Genomic DNA, 24,422 nt, shown 5'->3' on the forward strand with positions numbered 1-24,422 from the left:
CACATTTAAAACTGCGTAACAAATCCCACCCATGATGTGCAGCAGCCAGCACAGCCTCCGTTGGCCCTTTTAGGTCCAACTATCCAGTGCACAAGCCAAGTTCTACACATAGGGTAAGGATCGCTCCTGACAACAACTTAGCTCTGCCCACCCCTTATTTCCCCACCCCCTTCATTCCCAGCAGGCAGCCCAAACCCTCAATTCCTCAGCAATCCCGTTGAAACTGCAGAAAAAGCCAGGAGCAGCCACTTAAAAAGGGCAAGGAGAAGATGAACAAGACTGGAAGAGGATCCTTCGTTTCTACCTACATGAGCCAGAAGGCATCAGGGTGATCCTCTCTAGTACTCATGCTCTCAGTCTTTGGTGGCCTCCAATCTTTCCCCTAGAGGAATGCCAACTTGTCACTGACTACAGCAGTCCTGGGGCTCTGAGAGACAGGAATAATACCTGTTTTCGGCCAAATAGAGCAACTGTGGCCCAATCAATGCACCACCTCCCACACTTGCCTCAGGAGTGGGACATCACATTCTTCTGTCACTCATACTTTTATTCGACTTGCTGTCTGTAACCTAATGACCCTTCTTAAGGCACAGGTGTAGTTCTCCCCAGCTCTTCCACAGACACAGGCTAGACCCAGTAGGACCTGTGCAACAGCAGACTACAGGGCTCCCCGTGAATTTCTCACCACAGGAATAAACCCAGGGTGATGCCTGGAGAAACACATACTGATCTTGCCTAGCTGCACCAGCACAGGTCGTAATTCACCCCAGCTGCTGTTTGGTAAGCATCTCACAGCTCAACTGCTGCAGATTGATGCAGAAAGAAATGAGGAGGGGAGACAGAGCATAAAGGGTACTCTGAACACCTGAAAAAGAAAAGGGAGCAGAGGTAAGTGGGCTCCAGGTTTGTTCTGGAGACACACCTCACTGAGCAGCCAGAGACAAAACTGAAGTCAGTGCTCACATCTGATCTCCTAAAAGCTAAGTCATACTCAGCTCCCAGCTACCAACATACCCAGGTAGCAATCACACCAGAGAGGGAAAGAGGAAGAACCTTGGTGTCGTACAATTTCTTGCTCCTGATCTTCTTGATAGTCATCCATGGGGTCTTCCCTGGGCTTGGCAGGTCTGCCAGCATCCTGAAAAACACAGAAAGTCAGACACTGCTGACAGTACCCCAGCCTACTTCCATTCCTGGCCAGGGACACAGCTCTCGCATTAGAGCCCCAAGTCTGGAAGACTGGGCTACAGATCAGGAATTGGGGGGCAGCAGGGAGACAGTGAGGCCACCCAAACTCCATTTGTGCTTTCTCCACCCAATCTCTCTTCCCACTTGCTGGCAGCAACCGCCCAGCTCCTTCCACTGTGGAAGAGAGGCCTCTCCTGCAGAAGGGTCCCAGGGCCAGGGCCCTTGCACATGCTGCTCTTGCATCAAGTCCCGGGGCTGCAGGGAATCTACAAGTTATTTAGGGTAGAGCTTTAGAGAGCACAGCACAGCCCTGCCTGAAAGTCAGGTATTTATATCACTAATTCTTTCCACATTTTCACTAATCTTAAGGAGGTGTTGCTCTGCTGGTGCCAGCGTCTCTTTCTTGTTTGATTTCATTGGCCAGGATTTCTTTTTTTTTTTTTTTTTTTTTAAAAACCTCACTATTAATCGTGATTTTAGAGCCTGACAGATAAAACACTCCTTTTTAAAAAACAAGCAACACTCAGCTGCTTGTCAAAACAAGCTAACATTTCCCTGATGCAATCTGGCTTCAGACAGCAAGAAGCACTTTGCAAAATAAATGGATTCCATCTGCAGGCAGGCAAACAAGGAGGCAGAGTTCTCACATGTTGTCACTGCTGCATACCCATCCCAGGAACAGCAACGGCTGCTCCGACCAGACCCTGAGCATAGGCCCATATTCTTGTCTCTGTTTTTGGTCTCTCAAGTGCTTGAAAAGGTACAGCACCTCTGCAGTAACAGCTGTGGAGTGAGCCATCTCCTATTCAGTGTCTCTCCAGCCACGTAGGTGCTGCAAATGCTAGGGTTGACTTTAACAAGCAGAGAGGACAGGGCCAGAACAAGTTCTGGTACTGACCAACCCACTGAAAGAGGTTTCTCCTGCCTGCCGTATCCCTGCAGTGGGATTATGGATCCATCCAGGAACATGATGTTTTCCTTTGAGTCCTTAAGCTCTCTGCCTCCCCCTATTCACAGCTGGGGGTCTCTCCCTGGCCCCTGCTGGTTGCCCTCGTGTCAGTCACCTTCAGTGGCTTCTCCTTAGACTCTTCTTTGACGCTGGGCTCCTTGAACTTTTCCAAACCTCCCACCTTCTCTTCAAAGTCAGGTCTCTCCAGCTCAGCTTCCTCAAACTCATCCTCACCTTGGTTATTGGGATCCTGGGCAGGGTCTGCAGCATCATCTGGCATCTGGACAAGAAAAGCCTCTTGTGAATACCAGGCAGGAAAATCCCTTGGGAGACAGAGGCCAAGGCGAGCCTGCCTTCCCCAGCGAGCAGGAGGCGCTGGCTTGTAGTACTTCAGTCGCACCTCTCTCCAAGCATGTTAGTGGTTCTAAAAACAAAACCCCCAGTCTTCATTATCCCTCTGAGTCCCTCCAGAACCAAGGAGTTCAGAGTTGCATGTTGCTGTTATAATCTTGCATGTAACGTTACTTCTGGGAAAGCATCGACTTAAGTGGGACAGCTGGATTCTTATTCAGAGCTAGGGTTTCATCTGGATGACAGCCTGACGGCGTTACTTACCATTGGTTCCTGGACAACAGTCTCTTTCTGAGAATGCAAGTTCTCCTCTCTCTCAATCACTCCTGCATCTGCAAGGAAAAAGGACACTTATCAGCGTACTCTCTCAAAAGTCAGTGTCACCAGTTAAGAGTCCCGCTGTGAGGGAGCAGCTGTATTAACTCTATGCCAAGTAGGGATTTGTCGCGACCTGCCTGCAGGTTGAGGCAGACAATGCTCTGTGTATGTTTTCAGAGGAACGCTTCTTCAATGCCATTTGCAAGAATTCAGGGCAAAGCAGCACTATGCTCCCGCAGCTGCCAAAACTGCTTCCTTATCCCCAAGGCTGGGGCATAAGCATGTGTTGAAGCATGCCCCTAACTTACTGACTAGCACATATGATACAAAGAAAAAAAGCTCTGAATTCAGCCCCTGATCTACATTAAGATACACCTTTCTCTCATGCCACTGCTAAGTCTGGGCAGTCTATAGCAGCAATCCAGCCGTGCAGCCAGTCAGGCCATGGCTGGGATGGTCTTCCCCCTCCTCGGCTGCTGACGAGATATCGTCAGAACAAAAGGCAGGCTCCCTGTGTCAGGTTGGGGGACATCCAGGGCAGGAGGAGAGTACTAATAAGAGAAAAATGCCTTTAAAAATAGCCTTTTAAAAATATAGCCTTTGTTTTCAACTAAGTAAAGGCCTAATCCTCACCCTGAATTGACTATGGCTCTGACATAATTCCAGTTAGGACACAGAGGTCAAGGGCTATTGGTCCTCATGCTCCCTTACACCTGCTATGAGGCCTTTTCTTTTCAGGGTAGAATTCACTTTGATGTGAACCAATTAGTTCAGTTCCTCTAAGGGGACTCGCTGAAAATCAGGTCAGCAAAACATGAAATAGCAGCTAACCATAGCTGTGGGGAAGCCCAGGAATACCAAACCTCCTCTCCAAACGGGCATCCCTGTACACATTAGCTGTTACCCAACCGTTGCTGTTCTGGAAGGGAGGACTTCACCTGCACAGAGTGAACCGAGCCAACAGCCTCGGAGGCAAGCACCCACCTTGGGTGATTTCAGCCTTTTGATCCAAGATTCAGTTAGAACCACTGACCTTCATCTCTGCCTCGTGACATCCCTCCTCTGTTCCAAACCCAGAGCCAAAATCTACTGTCAAGAAACCAGGCTGAGACCATCTTTATCACATTTAATAGGATGCAAGTCAGCATTTCAAATGAGATCCTCACAGGAGTCTCAGCTCCCAGCTTCCCTGCCTTACTGCATTCAAGACCGCAGCAAAAAAAATTAGCTACATGAAAAGCCACCTACTTAGTCATTCTGCCTCAGTCTAGCAACATACAGAATTAGCATTAGTCATATCTACATTTCAGCATCTCTTTCTGACAAAGGTAACTAGCTGACGGCCGGATCTTACCGGTTATTTCCACATGTGCAAGAGAAATTGATGATGGAGTCTGTTTGCAGCAAGGAGGTGCTCTGCTGGCTGCCTGACAAACGCAACTAGCTGCCCTGGAATTTATTTGCTTTTAGCCCCTTAAGGACAGTTGGGAAATTTTCTGCCCACTTCTAAAAGAATTAAATCAATTCCTATGGGAGACTAAGATCAAGTCTTGACATTTTCCCCATCACTCCCATAGGAAAGAAAGAAGAATAGATTTAACTCACACCGATTTTGAGTCCATTACTTTGGAAATGTGTGAGGATGCAGGACAACAGGGAACAAAAATGGAAAACAGTCCAGGTTTTTCATTTGACCAAGGCCAATAAAAGCACAAGAATTTTTCAAGAGTCGTAAGGTTTTCCTTTAAGCAGAAAGCTTTTCTCGCTCCCCGCCTTGATTAGCAATAAATTAGTACTGTACAGCATAGGATTAGGGAAACCATACCCATTTCAAGTTCCTCATCATCTGTCCTTTCCTTCTCGCCTGCCTGATCAGCTCTTTGATGCTCTTCCCCTCGCTTCTGATCGGGTGGCTGCGGGCTGCCTTTCTGCCCCTCTTGCCCAGGCCTGGGATCGGAATGAAGGCTCTCTGGGTAACCGTGCCGGTGTTGGTCATCCATCTTCGCATTCACGTTGTTAACTCGGTCTTTCCAGCTGCAACAAGGGTACGAAACAAAACAGAACCCCCCCCCGCCTCAGTATATCAAGAGATATTTCATAATGCTATTTCATAAGGGGAAGCAGAGAAAACAAACTCCAACACATGCAGAAGTTTGTCCTAATTTAACTTTTTGGCAAAACTAGCGGATTGCATTAGTTACTGTGATATCTGCTTGAAACAGGACATTTAATATGCCACAGAAGTACAAAATAAGTTATGCTTTATAAAGACAATTTATTGTAGAACTGCTTTAATACTATTCGTGGTACAATAGCAATAAAACTCCAGTTCTAAATAGATACTTACTCATGCCTCACACATACCCAAATACACAAATCTAAGTTCTTGAAAAAACATCAAAAACATAAGTCCTCTTTATTGTTCCAACTTAGTTTGACATGAAGATGCTACTAAAGTAAAACTGTAGAATTTTGGCCTATAAGTAGAAAAAAACCTTTCGAAATAAACAGGAAAGCTGCAACACAAAATTGACAGTTTCTGTGGTCTGGTAATTTGTTTTTTAAAGCTACAAGCTCTTTATGAAACTTTGCAACTGGGATGGATACTTTAACAGCATGTTTATAAAACTCTTCCACAGCGTGCATCTGTCCCCTGCACAAACCCAAACAGTGAAAACAGAACTAGCTGAAAGGAAAAATTCACATGTTGTTTCGCTTGTTTTTTTAGGTGAACGTGGGAAAAAATATTTTTGTTTCTTCATTCAGAGAGGGAAGCCACGTTCCAATACAATTTACTGCTTTTCCTACCACCCCCCCCCCCAAATATTTTTATCCATCTACTGACCTGCAAAAATCAATTATCCATACACAGCTCTATCTGGGAGAGTTCAGGCAACCCCTGTCAGGCAGCCATAGCCAGGAATGCCTTCCTCTGTAACGGTTCCACCTCAAATACCCTTCTCCTGATGTCTACATCAATATCTAGGTCTGCTTCCTTCTTCACAGAAGTGCCTCAGAGGGACAAGTTCTTGATATCAAGGTATACGCCAAATGCAACACATTTTTCATTAATGCTCCTCTGCCTGCAGCAATAGCACAGCTCACGTGGACACCCAACCAGAGGCTCAGCAGCAGAGCGCTTAGTAGCCTAACACCATTCCACTGCATGGAAATGAACTGGAGGTCAGAGGAGAAACGGAATATCTTCTTAATAGTTTGAGTGAATCCCTGAAGAGCCCAGAAGGCAGGGCTGTCTCACAAGGAATGTTTTCTTCCCACATATCCTTGCTTAGGGACACCTTCAGAAACAAAGAAGGGTAAAGGAAGGGATGGAATCCCAATAATAGGGACTCTCAAAAGTGACTGAAACAAAAAACTTTTAACCTGAGTAAGTTACCACCAGTTTCAAGCAGGATTGCTGCTTGGTCTCGTCTGTCCTGCTACATGAGCCAGCTGAGATTTGAAAGCCTACTTAAGACATTTAAGTTTTTAACTGCTGAGAAAGGACAAGTGGCCTTAGCTTTAGCAGCTTTTTAAAGCCAGCATACTACCACCACACAAAACTTTCAGTAAGAAAAATCATAACCCAGCCTTCAGCTCAGATTTCCCCATTATAAAACCATCAAAATGCAAATTGGCCATCAAGAGCTCATCTGGAATCTGCCGGTCTCAGCCACCCAATGCAACAGGTCTTGGCGTTAGACACATGGCCTCTTTTGTACTCTGCTGCGGCTTGATATTGTTCTTGGCATTGACACCTTCCAGAAAAAGTTGGTTTATGCACTCCTTATCACAAATCTCATGCAGTGTAAATAACGGCCTCCAGCTGCCCAGTCATTTCTTGATGATAGATCCAGGAAAAGAAAAGCACACCAAACACACCCTGATCTCTGTTCTTGCAGAAATAATTTGCCAAACAAATCCAATGTTTGCATTTTCTGTTTCACAGGGTAGCGATGGTATCCTCTCCAGACTCCACAGAGCTGAGGAAAGGCCATTCTGCCATCACAACGTCAACCCTCACCATCAGCTGCACCCACCCAAGTCCCTCCCTGTGACAAGGCAGAATATCCTCTGTGCTGCTACTCTGTGTGTCCCTGCAGATGTTCTCTATCAAAGCATGTGGAGAAGGCATTGCCCTTTAAAGAAATATGCAAAGCACACTCTCTGACCTGGGAAGATTACAGGTTAAGTGAACAAACAAAAATGGCAGAGATGAATGGGTAGGATCAGGCTGAATTTAGAATGACATCCAGAAATCTCCTCTACAGATAAACCAGAAGTTAAACCTTTTTTGCTCCAGTAAATTGAGCAGATACGACCTGGGCACATGCAGGGGATAAGTAAGTTAAATGAGAAAGCACTATTTTCAGAGTCAGTTTTTGGATTATGGCCAGACTTTGATGAAGTGCAGCCTCAGAAAGACATTTTCTTCCTTTTGCAAAACAGACTGGTCTTCTGCAAGTGCTGCTGAGACAGTAAACAGTTTCTCCTGCCTGTACAGCATCCAGTACAACAGGATCCTGGTCCCTGGCTAGACTCCCAGGTACTACAGCAACTCAAGTAATGTACTGTAGGAATTACCCATTCTGTTACCTGCATGAAGTGGGTAGGCTCATGCTGTTCTCTGAACCTCCGCCCTCTCCAAGGGACTCCCCTCCCCAGAGCTCTCCTCTCCCGTTTACCCCAAGAACAAGTCTGGAGAACACATTGTGCTGCGACGTCCAGTATGAGCAACAGTCCCAAGTTGCAGGGAATTTTAATACCAAGGTTTCAGCTAAGCTCAGAAGATTGTACCAGTTCCAAGTCTTTTACTGTAAACCCTGATCCTTGTATTGATATGGTTGAATTGGCTGGACTTCACCAGATGAAGCTGAAGTTGATATACACTCCATCATCTCAACTGCAGGCATGCAGGAATATAGACAGGACAAAAGCCTGGGCTGTCTGATGGATTCTGACTTTGCCCTCATTTCTGGCATAAGCTATTGCTGTAAACTGTTTTGCCCCATTCTGCATAAAACCCATAGTTTCGGGATCACAGGTCTCAGACCTGTCTGACTTGTCATGTTCTAATCAGGCTCTGTGAAGGAAAATCCCTAGCACTGGCACCACGAACCCAAGCTCCATTCCCTGGGAGGAAAGAAAACACAGAAGAGAGAATACAGAATTTGGGAATTCGTCTGTGCCCTAGAAGCAAAACCAGAAGGAACTCTAGTACCTGATGGAGGCTGGTTGCCTGCTGCTTCTAGATTACCATATAACCTTGGAGATGAGAAGCTTTCAGATCATCAGTGTCTGGTTGTTCCTGCAGAGCTTGGCAGATTACTGATTAATTAGTGGAAAAAATGAGCAAGTTGCAGCTGTAATATACAACTTAATGCCTCTTATTTATAGAAACCAAAGGAAATTTTAGCCACCCTTGCTGCTGCAGATGGGTCACTTCCATCACGCAGAATTTCTTCAGTTTGCTAAACAAAACAGGATATTTAAGTCACCATCACAAGGAGATTTCTTGAAGTCAGTTCAGACTCCCGTCTCGCCCTCTCTGCCTAGCAGGAAATCCATGCCGGCCTGATCTCACTCAGCAGTAACTCCTCTTCTCTCTCCTCCCCACGCAAACACTTACCGAACAGTTCAAACACAAAAGCAGCCTACAGAGCACGCACCAATAATGTAAGAGCCTTTTTTTTGTGTGCCAGCCCAGCACCCACAGCAGGCTGTGCATTCAATCACACAACATTGCCTGCACCATGACCAGTCTTCTGCTTCAGCAGAGATAGAGACCTGGCAGCAACACACAGTTACAAGAATTAGATGACAGCGGGCCCAATAACTAACACTTTCTTCAGCCATCTTTCAAGCAGAAACCACAATAAACACAAAACGAGAGAGACCAGGGACCAGCCTGTACAGTACCTCTGAGCCTGAACATTGAGAGCAGAAGGGAGTTTTGTTTCACCAACCTTTGCACTTGCGCCTGTTTGCTCCCTGTAGAGTGGTGGTCGTCTGGCATCTGGGGTTTTTCTGCTGCAGAGGGTTGTTTCAGATCAGATAGCGACAATCCAGGAGGCTGGCTTTCCTCATTGCTTTTCACCTGAATGCGCATCACCATCTTTAGATCCTGCAGAGAAGATGCATGCATACTCAATATACACAAGGATATACACAAGCTCCTAATCTTATCAGATACCTGCAGATGTCCCTTGCATTTGGGCAGGCTTATGGGCCACAAAAATCCTTGTCAAAGAACAGATGCAGAAGTGCTCCAGAACAAACCTACAGTCCTGTCCAGCCAGCCTGCAGTAAGAGAGGCGCTCCTCCTTCCACACAGCCAAGGGGAAGGAATTTGGATCCTGTGTGACCCAAGCTTGTCTTGGGTAGGTGAATCTCCAAAAAAAGAGGAACACCACAGCTGCCTCTAAAAAAACCCCACACGTTACCATTATAATAGTTACTGTAATTATAGTCTAACCACACTGCAATTATTGTCATTTTTTGAGAGGTTTGCTTTCTATAAGCTCACTCTCAATCACCCCAGGAGGCAAGGGAGCTGCTTTTATGATTTACTCTTTGCAGATCCAGCAGGATCCAGAACAAGAACCCTAGCCCATGCATCTGAGCCCAGCCACTAAACCACAAACACGGAGCACACGGGAGCCCAAAACCTGAGGCCAGGAGAGTTTCCGCATCAGGGAAGCGGAAAGCGGACATGCATGTCATTACAAATACCAGAGCTTTGAGCTTCAAAAGCAAGGGCTACACCAAATAAGCACCAAGCGTGCAGAACTTACTGGGTTCCCATTTGGCAGGCTGTTCATGGTCCGGGTGAATCGGATCACGTGGCCATCCCCGCGTCTCGCTGGCCAGGCCGGCATAGCATCTGGCAGTGAATTAGCATCTGGCAGTGGGGCTGGATGGGTCAAGGGCACGTTGGCCTGCGGCCTCGGGCCATCGTTACTGTATGAATTCTGGCCCTGCAGCAGAGGGCCATCTGCCTGCTTCTGAACCCCAGAGACTTGTGATGCCAGCGGGTTCCCAACAGGGCGATTCTCTGGATTGACTGGAAAAGCCTGCAAGGAAGAAAGGACAAGAGCAAACTCAAGGAACGAGCTCAGTTCCCTCCAGTTCGAAGCCCCGTGCTGAAAACCCACAGAAGCCCTGCAGAACTCTCCTCCCCGCGGCTGCCTGGGAGTACCATACCTTCTGCCGCACGAGCTGCAGCGGGCTGTTGGCTGGTGCCATGGGCTGCTCCTTCAGCACCTGAAATGGCTGCTGCCCCTTCCCAGCTCCTCCTCCTTTGAAGCTTGGCATCTTCTGTAGAGCTTCCTTGAGCTGCCTGAACTCTTCCATCTGGGCCTGAGGGGATGAGAAGGGTACAGAGAAACATCACACAGTAACAGGGTTAAACAACAACTTGCTGAGAGTAGCCACTCTTTTATGGCCAGTTGTTCAGCACAGATACACCACTAAAGAAGACATATATATTTTATATATACGAAAGGTTGGAGATAATCCACAACCATGAATGACAAACCAAGCCAGTCTTCAGCTTTCCCTCTGGATTTCATGGATATTCTGTATTCCCCCTTTGGCATCTTATTTTCTTGCATACTTTTACCCTGGAAGTGCTGACCCATGACACCGACTCTGTGACCAGCGCTATTTAGCACACGAGCCATTGACATAACTCCTGCCTTTGCACAAGAGCTGTATCCTGGGCCTTGTTCGGGGTGGCTCCCTCTCCTCCTGTGCCTTACACACCTGTACTTTCAAGGTCAGCTTTTTTTCTTCCTGTGGAGGCATTTCTCCGTGGATGTACTCGTCTCAGCGGGGCTGACAATAATTGGCATAATCCTACTTGACAATTCAATTTACTTTGCAAGACAAATAAAAATGGATTCTCCTGGACTGTTAAGCAAATGCAACACTTTTCTCTCTACTGCAGCTTATTTCTTCCATCTCCAACCTTGCAAAGTATGGCTTGAAAAAGCTACTCAGGAAAAACTCCCCACTCTTACCCCAGTTATTTATAGGAAAGTGAGGGGGGAGAGCTTTTCATATGCTTGCCAGGGTACCTGGAAATGGACCAAATTAGGGACTGAACAGAGTAGGAAAGCTTCCAAGCAGCAAGGAAAGTTTAGCAGGAAATTAATTCCCGAGCAGGCTCTGTTGATTTCACTTCTTCCCCCTGAAATTTGACCTTAAAATTAACATTAGAAAAACAAAACCCAACAAAACAACTCAGCAAAGCTAACATAAAAGGAATGAGGAAAGGAAAAGGAAGCCAAGAACAGTTCATGGGATATAGCCCTAGCTAGCAGGGGACTGCTTCCAGTCAGAACAAGCTAGATGAAAGCAAAACTTGTCCCCGTCAAAAGCCTGTTAAGGCTGTTAAAGCAGCTTTAGACCAGCCTTAATGTGTAGGCTCGCACACGCTGTTTGTACCCTGTCACAGCAAGCTGCGCACACATCGCTTGGTGCCTCCGCGCCTCGTTTTACCTGGCAGACAACTGATGTGACGGCTACTGCAGGCTCAGTAATCTGGCTGGGGCTTGTGAAACGCGTTTGAATCCTCGGAAAATGAACACATCATCTAGAACGCAAATCACTCCTCTAAACTTTCACCTGCCAGAAGGAAGCAAGGTCTGGTACCCACAGGATACTCGGCACAAATCGACACCGCAATGAAGAGCTGCAGCGCTGATAAAGCGGCTGGGAGCCTTTGTGGGTGCCTGCTCTGACACACGGCACCTCGCCCCGCTGAAGGCACATGCAATTCCATTCACCTTTGTGTTATGAAACACCGATTAGACACTATAAAGTGTCCAAAGATCAGAAAACTGAACAGAAAACTTTTAACGCTAGGCTCATTGTCAAAAACATGCAAAGTATTTTCTGAAATCATTGGGATCAACCACTGCCACTTCCATAAGAGCCAGAAGTAGCAGCCAGACAGATGGCTGGAGCACAACTGTGTTACACGACTATCTAGTACATTTAGAGCAGGGAGCTGAGCCCTGTCTCCCACACCCAGGGCAAATCCTTTTACTCTTGCTTACTCTTAATTTTGGCAAGAAATGACAGCGAGCTATTTCTTGCAAGCTGTTTTTCCCATCGGTCACAACGCTGAAGGGGCCAGAAGTTAAGACTGGCAGCACAAAAGCTGCCACCATGTTTTCCAGTCTGCAAGTGCTTGACTTCGTAGCCTCAGCCATCTCTAGCCAAGTTTTCTTTAATGGTGTTCAGAGTACGTGCTAGCTTGCACGCTTGAACTAACGATTGCTTTCTCTAACGCAGCACAGTTAGCTCAATAGCGTTTTAAGGGTAGTCTGCTGAAGAGTCATTCAGGATTGGTGCTACACAGCGTGCCAGAGGCAAATGTACTCAGCATTGACCCAGCAAGACAAAAGCAGAAACACGTAATGGCAAACGGAGGACCTTTGATCAACTGATATTGACCCAAGTTGTCAATGGCAGGGTCTCGCATGATGGCAGCCGACTGGGCCTCAATGCTGCTTGAGAACAAGCTACAGAGCAGCGATGTTGGCAGCTACTTTGAAAGTTTGGTCAGGAGGACTAAAAATGAAGGCTGAGATGCATTTTGATAGCAGAAGGTGTGAATGTAGACTTGCCAGGGGTACTGGAGAAGTTTGTAATCACATGCTTTTTCAATTCCTGGTACAGGCTTGCTGGACTGACCCCTACGGAGACGAGAAGTCCTTGTTTAGTTTACAAGTACACTGCAGGCAGCATCACTGCAGAGAATCCTAACTGCCTTGGCCACATGGAGGAGGAGGGTAAAAAAGCAGTTCAGTGGTAAGTCACGATTATGAAGGGCAGCAAGGCAAATACACTGACGGTCCACCTGAGGCCCCTCAAACCACATCTGACATAAGCCAAAGAGCTATCAAATGCCAGCTGCCTGCAACGTCAGTAACCTGGGCTTCCTGCCTGGAGCAACCAGTTACCTGTGAAGTTTGCAATGCCCTAGAGCCGCTTTGTCCCTGCTATTTCGCAGGGCAGATCAGGCCAGGACTCAGGAGCGATCTTACAGAAGTCAAAACCCACTACCCCCCACACCTCTACTTCAAGTTCAGCACCCAGTTCAGGGGAAGAATCAGTTGTCAGCAGCATCTAACCACAACCAGCTCCTTGCTTCTGGGCTTATCCTACAATCCAAGAGAGTGCTTGACAGAAGGCTATTAATTAACAACAGAAGAGGCTAATTCAGACTGCGACGTGACTTTTAAAGTGTATTTACAAGGCTGCTTTTGCCTTGGCTCATTACAAGAGCCTCAGACAGACACTGCAGAGATATTAATTCCTCCCACTTCTCCCAGCAGATCCTGCTTTCTCCCTTCTCCCAAGTCATCTGGGAGCTCCCAGCTTCAGCTGGGTGAGCGGAATTCTGTGAGGTCAGGACTCCCAATGTGCTGAAGAGGCTCACACCATCTCCATAGCATGAGCACAACACCATATCAACATTTTTGTTTTTTTTCCCCGCTGCAGAAAAGTGCTTTTCTGCCTCTCTAGTCTTAAGCCAACTTGCATATCTGCCCCAGCCTCCAAAAGCATTGCTCTAACACTTTTATTACTGAACACTAACTTCTTCTTTACATAGCTCTTTCCAAATTTTTATAGGTCTCCCTCTCTACTAAGGCTTCACAGGGAGATACAGAAGGGAACCTTTTTCCCAGGGTTGTTGAGTGTCTATTTGTAGTCTCAGCAAGCTAGGCAAGGCAGCTCTGCACTGCTATTTCTCTCTGCAATTAATTTTATAGGCATAAACAGAGGCAAATCATCATCATTTAGGGTGGAAGTATTTGAGATGCGCGTAAGTGACAGGAGGCATTCCAGGGTTGGGAATACACTGGTTCATGCTCACCTGAACCACAGTGACTTGTGTAGCATACCTGTATTTTCAGCTACTGGGACAGATCCCAGGCTGGAGAACTTTACTTGTACAGAATGCATCTATACTGCCAGCACCTACCAGCACAGTTTTAGGCAAACCACCACACTGGAATACCGTTGATAACTAGATTTATTATTTAGAGACTATTTGATGGTGCACGCAGACCCCAGTGAAAGATCGTCCCACGTGGCCACAGACATCCCCCTGGTGATTACCTGGGCGCTGAGGAGCTGAGAGTGAACTTCCTGGTGGGCCTTCCGAAGAAGCTTGCTCTCTTCTCTGAGTTTAAAGACTGTATCTGCAAGAGAAGAAGAAGAAATTTGCTCAAGAAAGCTAGTTTTGCAAGGGTAGTATCTCTCTTCCTTACCGTAAATTCCTCTTGACCTCATAGATCTCTCCAAGCCCAGGAATTACAGTGAGGCGCTAGCTAGGGACTAGCCAAACACACTGACAAACCTGAGTCATCATTCCTTTCAGCACTCAGGAGTTCTGCCCATCCAAGGAACTTCCTCCTCTCCGGAGCGTCTCCGCTAACTATTGCTATCAAGGTCAAGCTCTCACCGTGCTTGCTAGCAGAATAAGATCTTTGTGTCTTCATTTCTCTTACCCATTGCAGCTGAACAGCATGGAGAGCAGCAAGCAGTGGTCACTGCCCCTACCTGTGGTAACTGGAAGGTTGAGAAACAACTACCAGAGAGGTCTGTCAGGTCTCCCAAACCCACAGCAGATCCCATAAGGAGGTGCCCTCCTCCTGCACAGAGGAGCTGCCTCTTGAAAGGATGGCACAAAAAAAAACAACAAACCCCACAACCCACTTACAGAAAGCAATCACAGGACAACTTGGTCCTCAGGCACATTTATTCCTACGCTGTTAAGTAGCAAGCTTGTGCCTTGCAGCCCCCAGGTCGGGCTCCTTTCAAGCTCTTTGCACACTCCTAAGTACTTCAGTGACAAGACACACAATGCACTTAACGTTTCACGGCCTTGAATGGAATTGTGTATCCTCTGATAAAAAGAAAGACTCTGTCAAAAAATATCAGCCTTATTTTGGATCCTGAAGCTCTCTTAAAATGCCACTAGAACCGCATGCACTGGGATTTCTCTGCAAACATAGTCGCACCTGCCAGGACACGGATGGGAATTTTTCCCCTAACAGGACAGTCACTTTGCCGTAGGCTGAATTTGCATGCAAGATGTCAGCTCGAGATCATAGATGTTCCCGATTACAGTGGTATATCTTTTTTATAACATTCATCCCTGGGACAGGACATTTTTGCCACTGAGGTTGGGTGCTGTGCTCTTCCACCTTGTGGTGAAGTTTAACATCAAACTGAGAAAAGGCGGCTCTGTCTTTCCTGCAGCCAGAAGGAAATACGGAATTAAGTCCTATGGGACTACCGCTAGAACAGCTTTAACCGAGTTACCTTGTGTACACACAGTGCTGAAAGCGCACACAGCTGCGGGTGTTGGCCTGGAGCAGCGAATAAGGGATGTTTTCAGGCCGCTAGCCCAGGCTAGATGACAGCTAGCACAAGACTGCTACCGCTAAGCCCTCTGACTACAATACAGACATTCCCCCAGGCCTTCAGGGGAACCAAAGGCATCTCAAGTGTGGGAGAGACATGTCCAAATAATCCTGCGGTTTCACTGAGCCAATACCTCAGTAACATCTAGAACTTCAAAGCATATTCAGAAACTGGAAATCAAAACCTTCGTGCCATTGTATGTCCTTCCTCTACCACCAGCACGGCAGACGTGAAATCCTGGTCCCAGTGACCTCATCAGGAGTTTTACCACTGGTGTCAATGGGAAGAAAATTTCAGCTGTGACTACAGGGTCCCTATCTCCAACAGAAGCTCAAAGATCGAAACTATCCCTCTGCGTTCAGAGCAGACTGTGCCGATGTGTGATGAGGGGGAAAAAAAAAAAAAAGGAGAGTACAGAATTAGCATGGGGAGCAGAGCAGAGGACAGGCTGTGCTGGGGGTGTGAAATGCAGCATAAATAGATTGCAGTTCCTATAAAGCAGAAGAGAAAGTAGTTTGTAATGCAGCAGGAGAGGGCCTGGAGTAGAGGGAGGAGGCAAACAGGATTAAACAGGCCCCGGGTAACAAAACCAGGAAGCGCCAGCTATCTGAGCATATACTCATAACCCATTAACCAGCATTCAGAAACCTCTTCCAGAAGCAGGGATTTTCAGGAACAGGGCACAGACACCCCAACAGCACCGCAACCATTGGGCCACATGGCACAGCTGCATCGTCCCCAGATCCCAGCATCGTCTGCATGTAGATAGCTATGTCACCAACCTGAGAGCTGCCCCAAAGCTGTAAAGCAACCAGGACCACCAAGAGGAGCTACCAAACCCAGCTCCACCTGTGAAAGCAATCCCTCATACTTCTCAGTGGGCTTCTGCTTTCCCCCAGCAGCCCTGGGGTGAGGGTTTCATTTTTTCAATTGAATCTAGCAAAAAATCCCTCAGTTCCATTTTAACAGCCCCAAGCAATGCCCACTGCTCAGATACCTCTTCTGTTCTCTGTTGTACTCACTGACAGAGGCACGTCTTCCAGCACATGTCTCCTGAGGGCACGTTATATATAGAAAGTACTAGTGGAACATAAGGAAAGAAAATGAGGCATTAGCAATGCTACTAGCTGTCTTTGCCCCCTCTCATGAGACTGTCTTGCTCTTTTGCATGGCATGGGTACCCATACATAAGGGAAGATTTACTAGCCAGCTTCGAGCTTAAAGCACAGGAGAGAGACGGTACCAGGTGAACAGCAGCCTGGGAAGATGGACAGAGAATATTAATCTCTCAGCCTTAAGCCGACCTTCCTGACTAGCTTCCCTCTCTGAATTGTTTTTCTGATCATTATTCTCCTTCCTCTGGCAGAATTTGTTTTCTTACTTCATTGGGGGCCACATATTTGAAGAGAGACAATCAAATATTTAGGTTTCACTTGCCTGTGCTCAATTCCCCCCTTCTAAGCCAGGAGTGCTCATCAGATACTAGGGCTTTGTTGATCAGAGAAAAAAAAAAACAAACAAAACATCAGCAGATTTCACTTTCCCAGACGTAATCTAAGTAAGAACAGATGTGAACCTTAAAAACCCCACAATCTAATTAAACAGCAGACTAAATACAAACTACTCTGTGGGAATTAAAGGGATCAGCATTCTCTGCAATACTTGCACTATTAAATGCATTTTATAGACTTACACCATTAATTACAAAAAGTATGTTTAATTTGCTCCTAGCTTAAACGTTAGAATTTACAGGATTCTAGTAGTATAAAAACTGGTTTCATTGTCAAAAGTGTACAGAGAAGTGGAAAATGTATATTGAAATAGATGGGATACCTAAATGTCACAATGTTTTATCTCTGCCCCAAAAAGCATCTCTGCTAACTTAGTGACACCCACCCACCAGAGCAAGGACAGGGTGAGGCAGCGTTAGCTGACGGATGAACCTGTTGTTTCTGCCCCAGCCTACTGTGCAACCACAGGCATGTACCTCTACCTTAGCCTCAGGCCTTTTACTTTGGGATTATCTTATTCATTTTGAGTGCAACCTCCTGGGATATGGACTGTTCCACAGTCCGAATACAATCAGCATCTGGCACAATAATTTATCTTACCTGGCTCTACACAAATAAGACAAGTAGCAGCTGCAGTAAGAGTAAGCAGCCAGCAAAAGTCACTTAGGCTTTTAAAATAGCACCATGAAAGAGCGGGTGTGGACAGAAGCCAGGGATGCCCCATGCAGCATAACAGCGCATGGGTCTCTGAACCCCAGAGAACTCAAAGTATGGTTAAACCCAAGGTCACGCAGTCTCCCATCGGCCTATAAAAAAGGAAGCTCCTCTCCTCTGTGACCCTACGCTGACCATGCAATTGCAGCCTGATCAACACGTTTGCCAGCCCAAGCAGCCAGAGGCTTTTACGGTGTGTATTCCTACACAAAAACTCCACCTGTGAACCCCAACGGCTTCCCTCGCATGGGGAAGCAGCTTGATAGCCTGCTCTGCATCCCTCACCTCCCCTCGATGCAGCCTCCGGACACCCGGCCAGGTTTAACCCTGCCCTTGTTCCTTGCACCACCGCCCTGAGGTGGGATGATGCTCCAGTTGAGGCATAGAAGGGCTAAGGCACTGCACGCTCACGGTCATACAGAAGTGTTCCTACAGTATTTGCTGACCTTTTGGGGGCCCGCAGAAGAAACACTGTCCTCTCCCAAACTCAGTTCTTCAGTCTTTTCTCTGCCTGGTGTTTTCTCAGCTCTCCATCACACTCACCCTGCAAGTTTGTGACTTCACTGTCCTTCTCCTGCTGCAGCTGGGCATATTTCTGGCTATGGGTCTCCAGTGTCTTACGATGTTCCAGTTTCAAGCTGTTGTGCTGCAGCTGCAGGTCAAGCAGCTGCTTCTTGACATCTTCATGCTGGTTCTGAATATGAAAAGAAGTGGCAAAGAGTCAGTACAAGGAGAAGAAGAGTAATTTAGCTATTGCCAAGTGCTACTCGAGTGCCTCTGTTTAATAAATTGCTTAGGGAGGCAGAAGAGATGTTCGTTCCTCCAATAAGGTAGCTAGAAATCCCAGATACAATAAAATAGTCGCGTTCAGTGGTTCAGGAGGGATGTGAAATGCCAATTAAACCCTGCTTTGAGAAGCGGTTTGGGAGGTCTTCTTGGAAGCCACTAAACTGGAAGCAGAATGTGGTGGCAAGGCCACTCCTGCCTGAGAGAGCTGGAGACTCTGGGACACAGCCAAGAACTACTCCTACTCCTTCCCAACTTCCCTGCACACCCTGCTCTGCGAGAGCGTGCAGGCTGTAATATTTGCTGATATCAAACCGAATGCCTGTGGAACACTGCACAAATCCAAGGTCCCTTCCAGCATCCCAGACATGCTGAAGGACAACATTACCTGCAAGGGTAGTTTCCATGGTGCACATAGCATCAGTCTGCACATCGCATTACAGGAGTAATTCACCTTTAAGTAGGGCTAAGGTCTAATTCCCATTGCCTTTCTGCGTGCAGGTATTGCTGGTCACTTCGGACACACGGACACCTAACACTCAGGTGGTTCTCTCTGCTTGGTTTGCTTCCTGATAGCCTGGCTGTCCTGCCACCCACCGCTCCAGGCTGCTGGAACAGGAGGGAGACCTTTCGCAAGGATACCACATCCTCTCACACGGCGAGACTAGAGCGCGCCACATTCCCCACACTAACATGGGGCTCGCAGGCATAAAATGCCAGGGTAACAAGACTCTCACAAGACCACAGACCATTTCAAGCAGGCCAAGAATTCATCAGATAGAAGTGGGTTGAAGAGCTGTTCTCTTCTCCCCTCCCCTCTTGCGGAGCCCAGAACAAAACATGCTGAGACATCCTTTTGCTCAGACCCACTGAACCAGAATTCACCTCCTTTTTTGTTCCCATGGTAACCTAGAGAGTCCTTCCACATTCAGTTTGTCAACACCAATTAAGTATGCAGATGGATTGGCTCACAGGTGAACCCTGGCCCTTCCACACAATAGCTCCTCAGGACTCAGGCAGCAATTGCAACCAGCCTTCCTGTAAAAAAAAGAAAATCTTCTTTTTTAAAAAAGCCAAACCTCTAAATGCTATTGATGATTGCATTTGCCCCCAGTAAAACAAAGCATCTGCAGCCCAGGCATTCTCCTCCACAAAAAGGAGATAAATAACCGTGCTCCAAAAATACATGCAACAGAGGAAGAAGCTATCAGTATGGAGGGGTCCCAGGGACAGAACAAAGAGGAGAGACAGGGATGTCAGGTTAATAAGATCACAAGATCAAGAGGGAAAATAAAGAGAATAAAAGATTCCCGCCTTGGCTTTCAAAGACATTAGGCACTTACAGTTCTCATCAGAGCCACCAGCAGAAAGCACTGCAGAGGAGCCACATCCCTAAAATCATTTGGATACTAAACACCTCGGAAGCCACCAACATTAGGAAGTGAGAATTGATTTTAACAAGAAACTGAAAGCAATTCAAGGAATTTTAAGTCTTCATCAGCTCAGGTCAATTAATTTCTAGCCCGTATTCTGTCTGGCAGGTGACGTGCATAATGTCTGTCCCCAGCCTGCTCACAGTCAGGAAGAGGGGAGGGAATATTCATCCTTGGATAGCAGCAGGAAGCTGAAGAGAGGTAAGTGCCTTGACCAAGGTCACACACAGCACCTGAGGCCCAGGCCAGCTCATTAAGCACACAGAGCATCCTCGCTCCCAGCTGGTTTTAAGGATGGCTGCGACCAAGGTATGCAAACTTTAGGAGGAATCTAAAGACGCTGTTTTATTGTAGTTGCAGGACAGGAGGTCTGGAACATGCTACATGGGATTACTTTTCAGAGAAGCAACTTAACTGTAAGCAGAGCATTCTTGACCCAGTTAGTTCTACCAAAGCTAGGTACGCTGACAGCCCCGAGGAAGCCAGGAACCTCTCGTGTCCAGAGCTGCCCATCTGACCGTAATGTCACTCCCTTCTCTACCTCACAGATAGGCTGTTTTACCCAGTCAAGCAGAAACTGCAAGACACAGCACGAGTGTTGTGCACATCATGTACAAATGCAGCTGGGGGGGACGGAACACAGAGACCATGCTGTCATGACATCCCACTCTGTGTCCCTACCCCTCAGGCCCAGCACTGCAATATGGGGTGTCGGGGTTTAACCCCAGCCAGCAACTGAGCAGCACCCAGCCGCTCGCTCCCCGCAGCGGGATGGGGGAGAGGATCCAACAGCCAGGGAGCCGGAGGTCCGGCTCTGCTCAGGAAGTACAACCCAGCTGTGCTACGGGCTGCTGGAACCCAGCCCTCCTCCTGCATCCCAGACTCGAAGGGGCAAAGGCCTTGACTCTGCGTAAGCACTGCTCAGCAGTAACTAAAACATCCCTGTGTTATCAACGCTGTTTTCAGCACAAATCCAAAACATAGCCCCATGCTAGCTACTATGGAAAAAATTAACCCTATCCCAGCCAAAACCAGCACAGGGGAAATGATATCATTCAGGAAGTCAGCCAATCTTTCAAAAATCAGGAGTCCTTCAACTCAGCTGTATGAATTTAGGCCAGCAAGCCCTCTCATCCCACCTTGCCTTTGCTGCTCAGACAACACGCAGTGCCCAAGACGCATCAGCTACGCCGTAGCTCCATCTCACCGAGGTCTCTGGGGAAACGGGCAGGTGGGGGGGCAGGCAAAGAGGAAGAAGAAAATAAGAGTACCTCAAAAACGTGTACTTCTGCCATGATTTAGAAAGCAGCTTTGTAGTCGGCGTTGTACAAAATGGAATCAGTAACTGGATGCTTAGCCCACAGGCAAAGGAAGGGCACACCTCATTCCAAGTTTCCAGCAGTTTCAGGAAGTCCATGTGAAAAAATCTTTGGTTTAAAGCCACCCGCCTCCTTGCCTGCCTATTCCAGTGAATGCTAGGATGCATTCTGCAGAATGATGTTAACAACAAATTTTAATCTCCACTCAAGAGGATGAAAGGAGTTGTAAGACGAAGTCTGGCTCCAGGAGGAATCCAGACACAGGCAACTACTGCAGCTGCTACTTTTGGACAAAGTCAAGCCCCTTGCCCCTTTGAGGCCGGTGTGCCAGCTGCAGATGTTCATCAGACATCGATGACTTCAGTACAGACCAGAATGACAGCAGTGGCCAGAAACACCAAAGCCAAATATGCTGATGTGGCTTCACGGAAGTCTTTGGTCATATTTGGGACCTCCAGCTTAACAGAGTTAGTTGCTCCTGTTCAGCATTACATGTCTGCTTCCTAGGCAATGACATTGCCGGCAGCAACCTTCCTCCCGAGGAAGCTAGTACCAGTGGGAAGCGTTTTTCGCTGGCACTCCAGTAATGGAAGTGTTACAGTCTCATAACTAGCTGGAAGTTGCACTGAATACTGCTTTTCCAGTGGGGGGGCTGAAATCTACACTGCAGTCCCAAGGGCTGGCCTGCCTTTCAGCAGCTGTAAACGTAGTTACAAAAATAGATGATTCCCCCCCAATAAAAGGAAGCAAGAGAAAGGGAGCCAGGACGAAATGCTCTCACTGTCCCCTTGAGACAAGCGAACCAGAGCATTCTGCTCAGACTGCAGTTGCTATGAAGAGGAACGTTACTATTGCGAAGCGTTCCCAGAATCCGCAGTGCTGGATAATACCCAAGAGACAGAACTGTACTTCCCTTTTCCCGAAGTTTGAATCCAAAAGCCAGGCAGCTGGAGGTCCAGCTCTGCTCAGGAAACACAACCCAGCGGTGCTAAGGGTTGCTGGAACCCAGCCCTCCTTCTGCATCCCAGAATTAAATTACCATTTCACTGCCAATGCTCTAACTAAAAAACATTTAAAAACCACCATCACCAGCTACCGTGGCATTGTTCTAACAAAATCAAGCTTTAACATCAAGATCTGGTTGAGGTAGAGCATGCGATAAGCTATAAAATGCTGTAAGCCACCCCCCTCCGAGCCTCTTACGTGGACCGGAATGCATTGTACTAGCCCAAAGGGCAAGCTACAATGAATAGACCCATTTTCACACTAAGAGACCCAGAAAAGAACACGCTGAACAACAGAACTCCTGTGCGATAAACTGCACAAAGGCTACCATTGAAACGAGGTATAGGTGAAGGCTGCAATCTGATACAAAGCCCCAGAGAATAAATAGGAAATTCCCATGAACCTGAACAGCCAGGAAGGAATGGGGATCACCACCACCGCCCGGCCTCCTCCCTCTGCGCCGGCACTAGCCGCGGGAAACCCTCGGTCTCTCCCAGGCATCCCCGGTAAGCGAACGCACGGACTCTCCTTCCAGGGAGCGTTCTTTAACGCGCAGCAGATGGTGAGTACGCGAGACCAGGCTCCTCCCTTACCTTCAGTATCTTGTGCTGGGAACTGAGGGCCCCGTATCTGTTCATAGAATCTTGCTGGAAAGAAAAAGATTCAACAGTGCCGTTAGTTCCCAGAAAACCCTAAGGCAGGGAGAAACACGCGTGAGCACCTGCCCAGCCACCGCACCAACAGCAAGTTCCCACTGCCCCTTCGCACACACAGGCACGCATGTGGTGGCCGGGAGCAAGCCTGCCGAGGTGGCCAGCAGAATGTGCGGCCTCAGCACGGCTGGAAAAGAACCCTTTTAAAACATCCTAGCCACCAGCTGATTAATGGCACTCTCTCCATTCGCATTCAGAGTAGTTTTCCCCAGTCTTCAGTTATTTATACAGGGCAGGCCCAGCGCTGAAACAGCTTTGCACGGTAAAGTCCCCCCAAAGCAGGCTGAGCGCTCGTCGCAGCAGCTGAGGGGGAGGCAGACAGCACCAGAGCTACGGCTTTCGCCTACGCACAAAAATCACACCTTCTAACAAAAAAAAAATTGATCACTAAGCAATTGAGTAAGCCTAAAGCAAACTCCTGTAACTAGGCAGAGCTATCAAACCCAGGTCAAACCAGCAGTGGAGAGGGATTTACATGTGTCCACAAAGGAGCCCGTACCAGTTTAACACATCTGCTTATGCCTTGCTAAGGGTCACGTTCTTCCCCTTGGTCCCCAGGGCACCATTCTCCACTGCAGCACCAGTATCTCAACACAGCTGGTACGAAAGCCACCAGCCACCTGTGCTCAAAGGCTGCGTCCCCACAGCGGTAGTGGCACCGGAGAAGGAACGTGCTGCAGCTTTTCCCATTACGTGCAGTTTTACGAACATCTGCTGGGATCTACATTGGGGTAGCTTAAAGCAACATGGCTGAGACACTCAGCAGCACCATGGAAGTGCAAACTAACCGCCATGCAGAGATTTCCACTACAACCCACAATTTAACTTATACGATAAATACTCGATACGGTATGAAATATTACCAGCAAATAAGCACAAATTGCAAGGGAGCTGCCCAGCCACTAGAGTATTCAGATATTCATCCACGAGTTTCTTTCTGTAACAGGATGACATTCACCCACAGATGAGCAGGCTAAAAGCAATTCCTCTTCTCCAGCGTCTCATCAACAGATGCTCCGAGAAAGGAATAAAACGAGCCTTATAACTTCAAGCGAATCAGACTGTAACCCAGGGACGCATTTCTTCCTAACCCTCACTGAAGAGTCCTCCTTTTCCCTGCCAGATGAGAAGTCCACAGGCTAGTGGAAATCATTTGACAATCCCTGGAGACAGAAGACAATGGATATGCTTTCCCCACCACCACCATGGCTTTTCTGCTCCGTGTTCCCTGTGGTGTGCCTTGCGTTCAATTTCCCCAGCGCTCTTCTGTACCATGAAACAGCAATTCTCTTTTCAGACTGCAGCACAGGACTCCCTGCTACACCAGGAGCTGACAATCAAGTCATCTACTCTGCTATCACACGTGGGAGAACAGGCAGAACAGCTCTAGCACAACACAGCCTTTCCCTAGGATGAAGTAAATCCTCACACACCAACTGCCTTGCAAGGTGGAGTCGGCCAAGGTTCATCTTGTGCCATACACACTCAGCCTTTCGTGCCTTCCAGACAGCAGCACCAGCCTCAGCACTCTGGGGTGGTACGAGAAAAATCTTTACCATTATTACACACACACACACAGTCCGAGGAATAAACCATACCTACCTTCTCCTTGTTGAGAGCTTCCTGAGCTTCTAACTTATACACTAAAAAATCTAGACGTGGAAAAAAAGAAGACAATTTAATGAGCTGGA

General features: G+C 47.5%; 1 protein-coding gene across 7 annotated transcripts in view; it reads right to left on the reverse strand.

Annotated features, from left to right (window-relative positions):
* The window catches only part of LOC104008949 (uncharacterized), a 50,575-nt gene that overhangs the window by 16,247 nt on the left and 9,906 nt on the right, over positions 1-24,422 (reverse strand). For 2 of the 7 annotated variants that reach the window (XM_087755468.1, XM_087755473.1), the window contains exons 3-13: positions 24,334-24,383; positions 22,612-22,665; positions 18,019-18,169; positions 13,940-14,022; positions 10,010-10,165; positions 9,601-9,879; positions 8,773-8,930; positions 4,632-4,840; positions 2,753-2,820; positions 2,253-2,417; positions 1,054-1,138 (exon numbers count right to left, since the gene is read on the reverse strand). In XM_087755468.1, coding sequence (XP_087611594.1) covers positions 1,054-1,138; positions 2,253-2,417; positions 2,753-2,820; positions 4,632-4,840; positions 8,773-8,930; positions 9,601-9,879; positions 10,010-10,165; positions 13,940-14,022; positions 18,019-18,169; positions 22,612-22,665; positions 24,334-24,383 — 1,458 coding nt within the window. Of the gene's footprint in view, positions 1-212; positions 866-1,014; positions 1,139-2,252; positions 2,418-2,752; positions 2,821-4,631; positions 4,841-8,772; positions 8,931-9,600; positions 9,880-10,009; positions 10,166-13,939; positions 14,023-18,018; positions 18,170-22,611; positions 22,666-24,333; positions 24,384-24,422 lie in introns of those variants that run through there. The other 5 variants (XM_087755470.1, XM_087755474.1, XM_087755475.1 and 2 more) reach the window with 5 other exon arrangements.

The sequence above is a fragment of the Nipponia nippon genome, unplaced genomic scaffold, assembly GCF_047370975.1.
Source record: "Nipponia nippon isolate SJK-2023a ecotype South Korea unplaced genomic scaffold, ASM4737097v1 scaffold_19, whole genome shotgun sequence".
Taxonomy (NCBI): Eukaryota; Metazoa; Chordata; class Aves; order Pelecaniformes; family Threskiornithidae; genus Nipponia; species Nipponia nippon.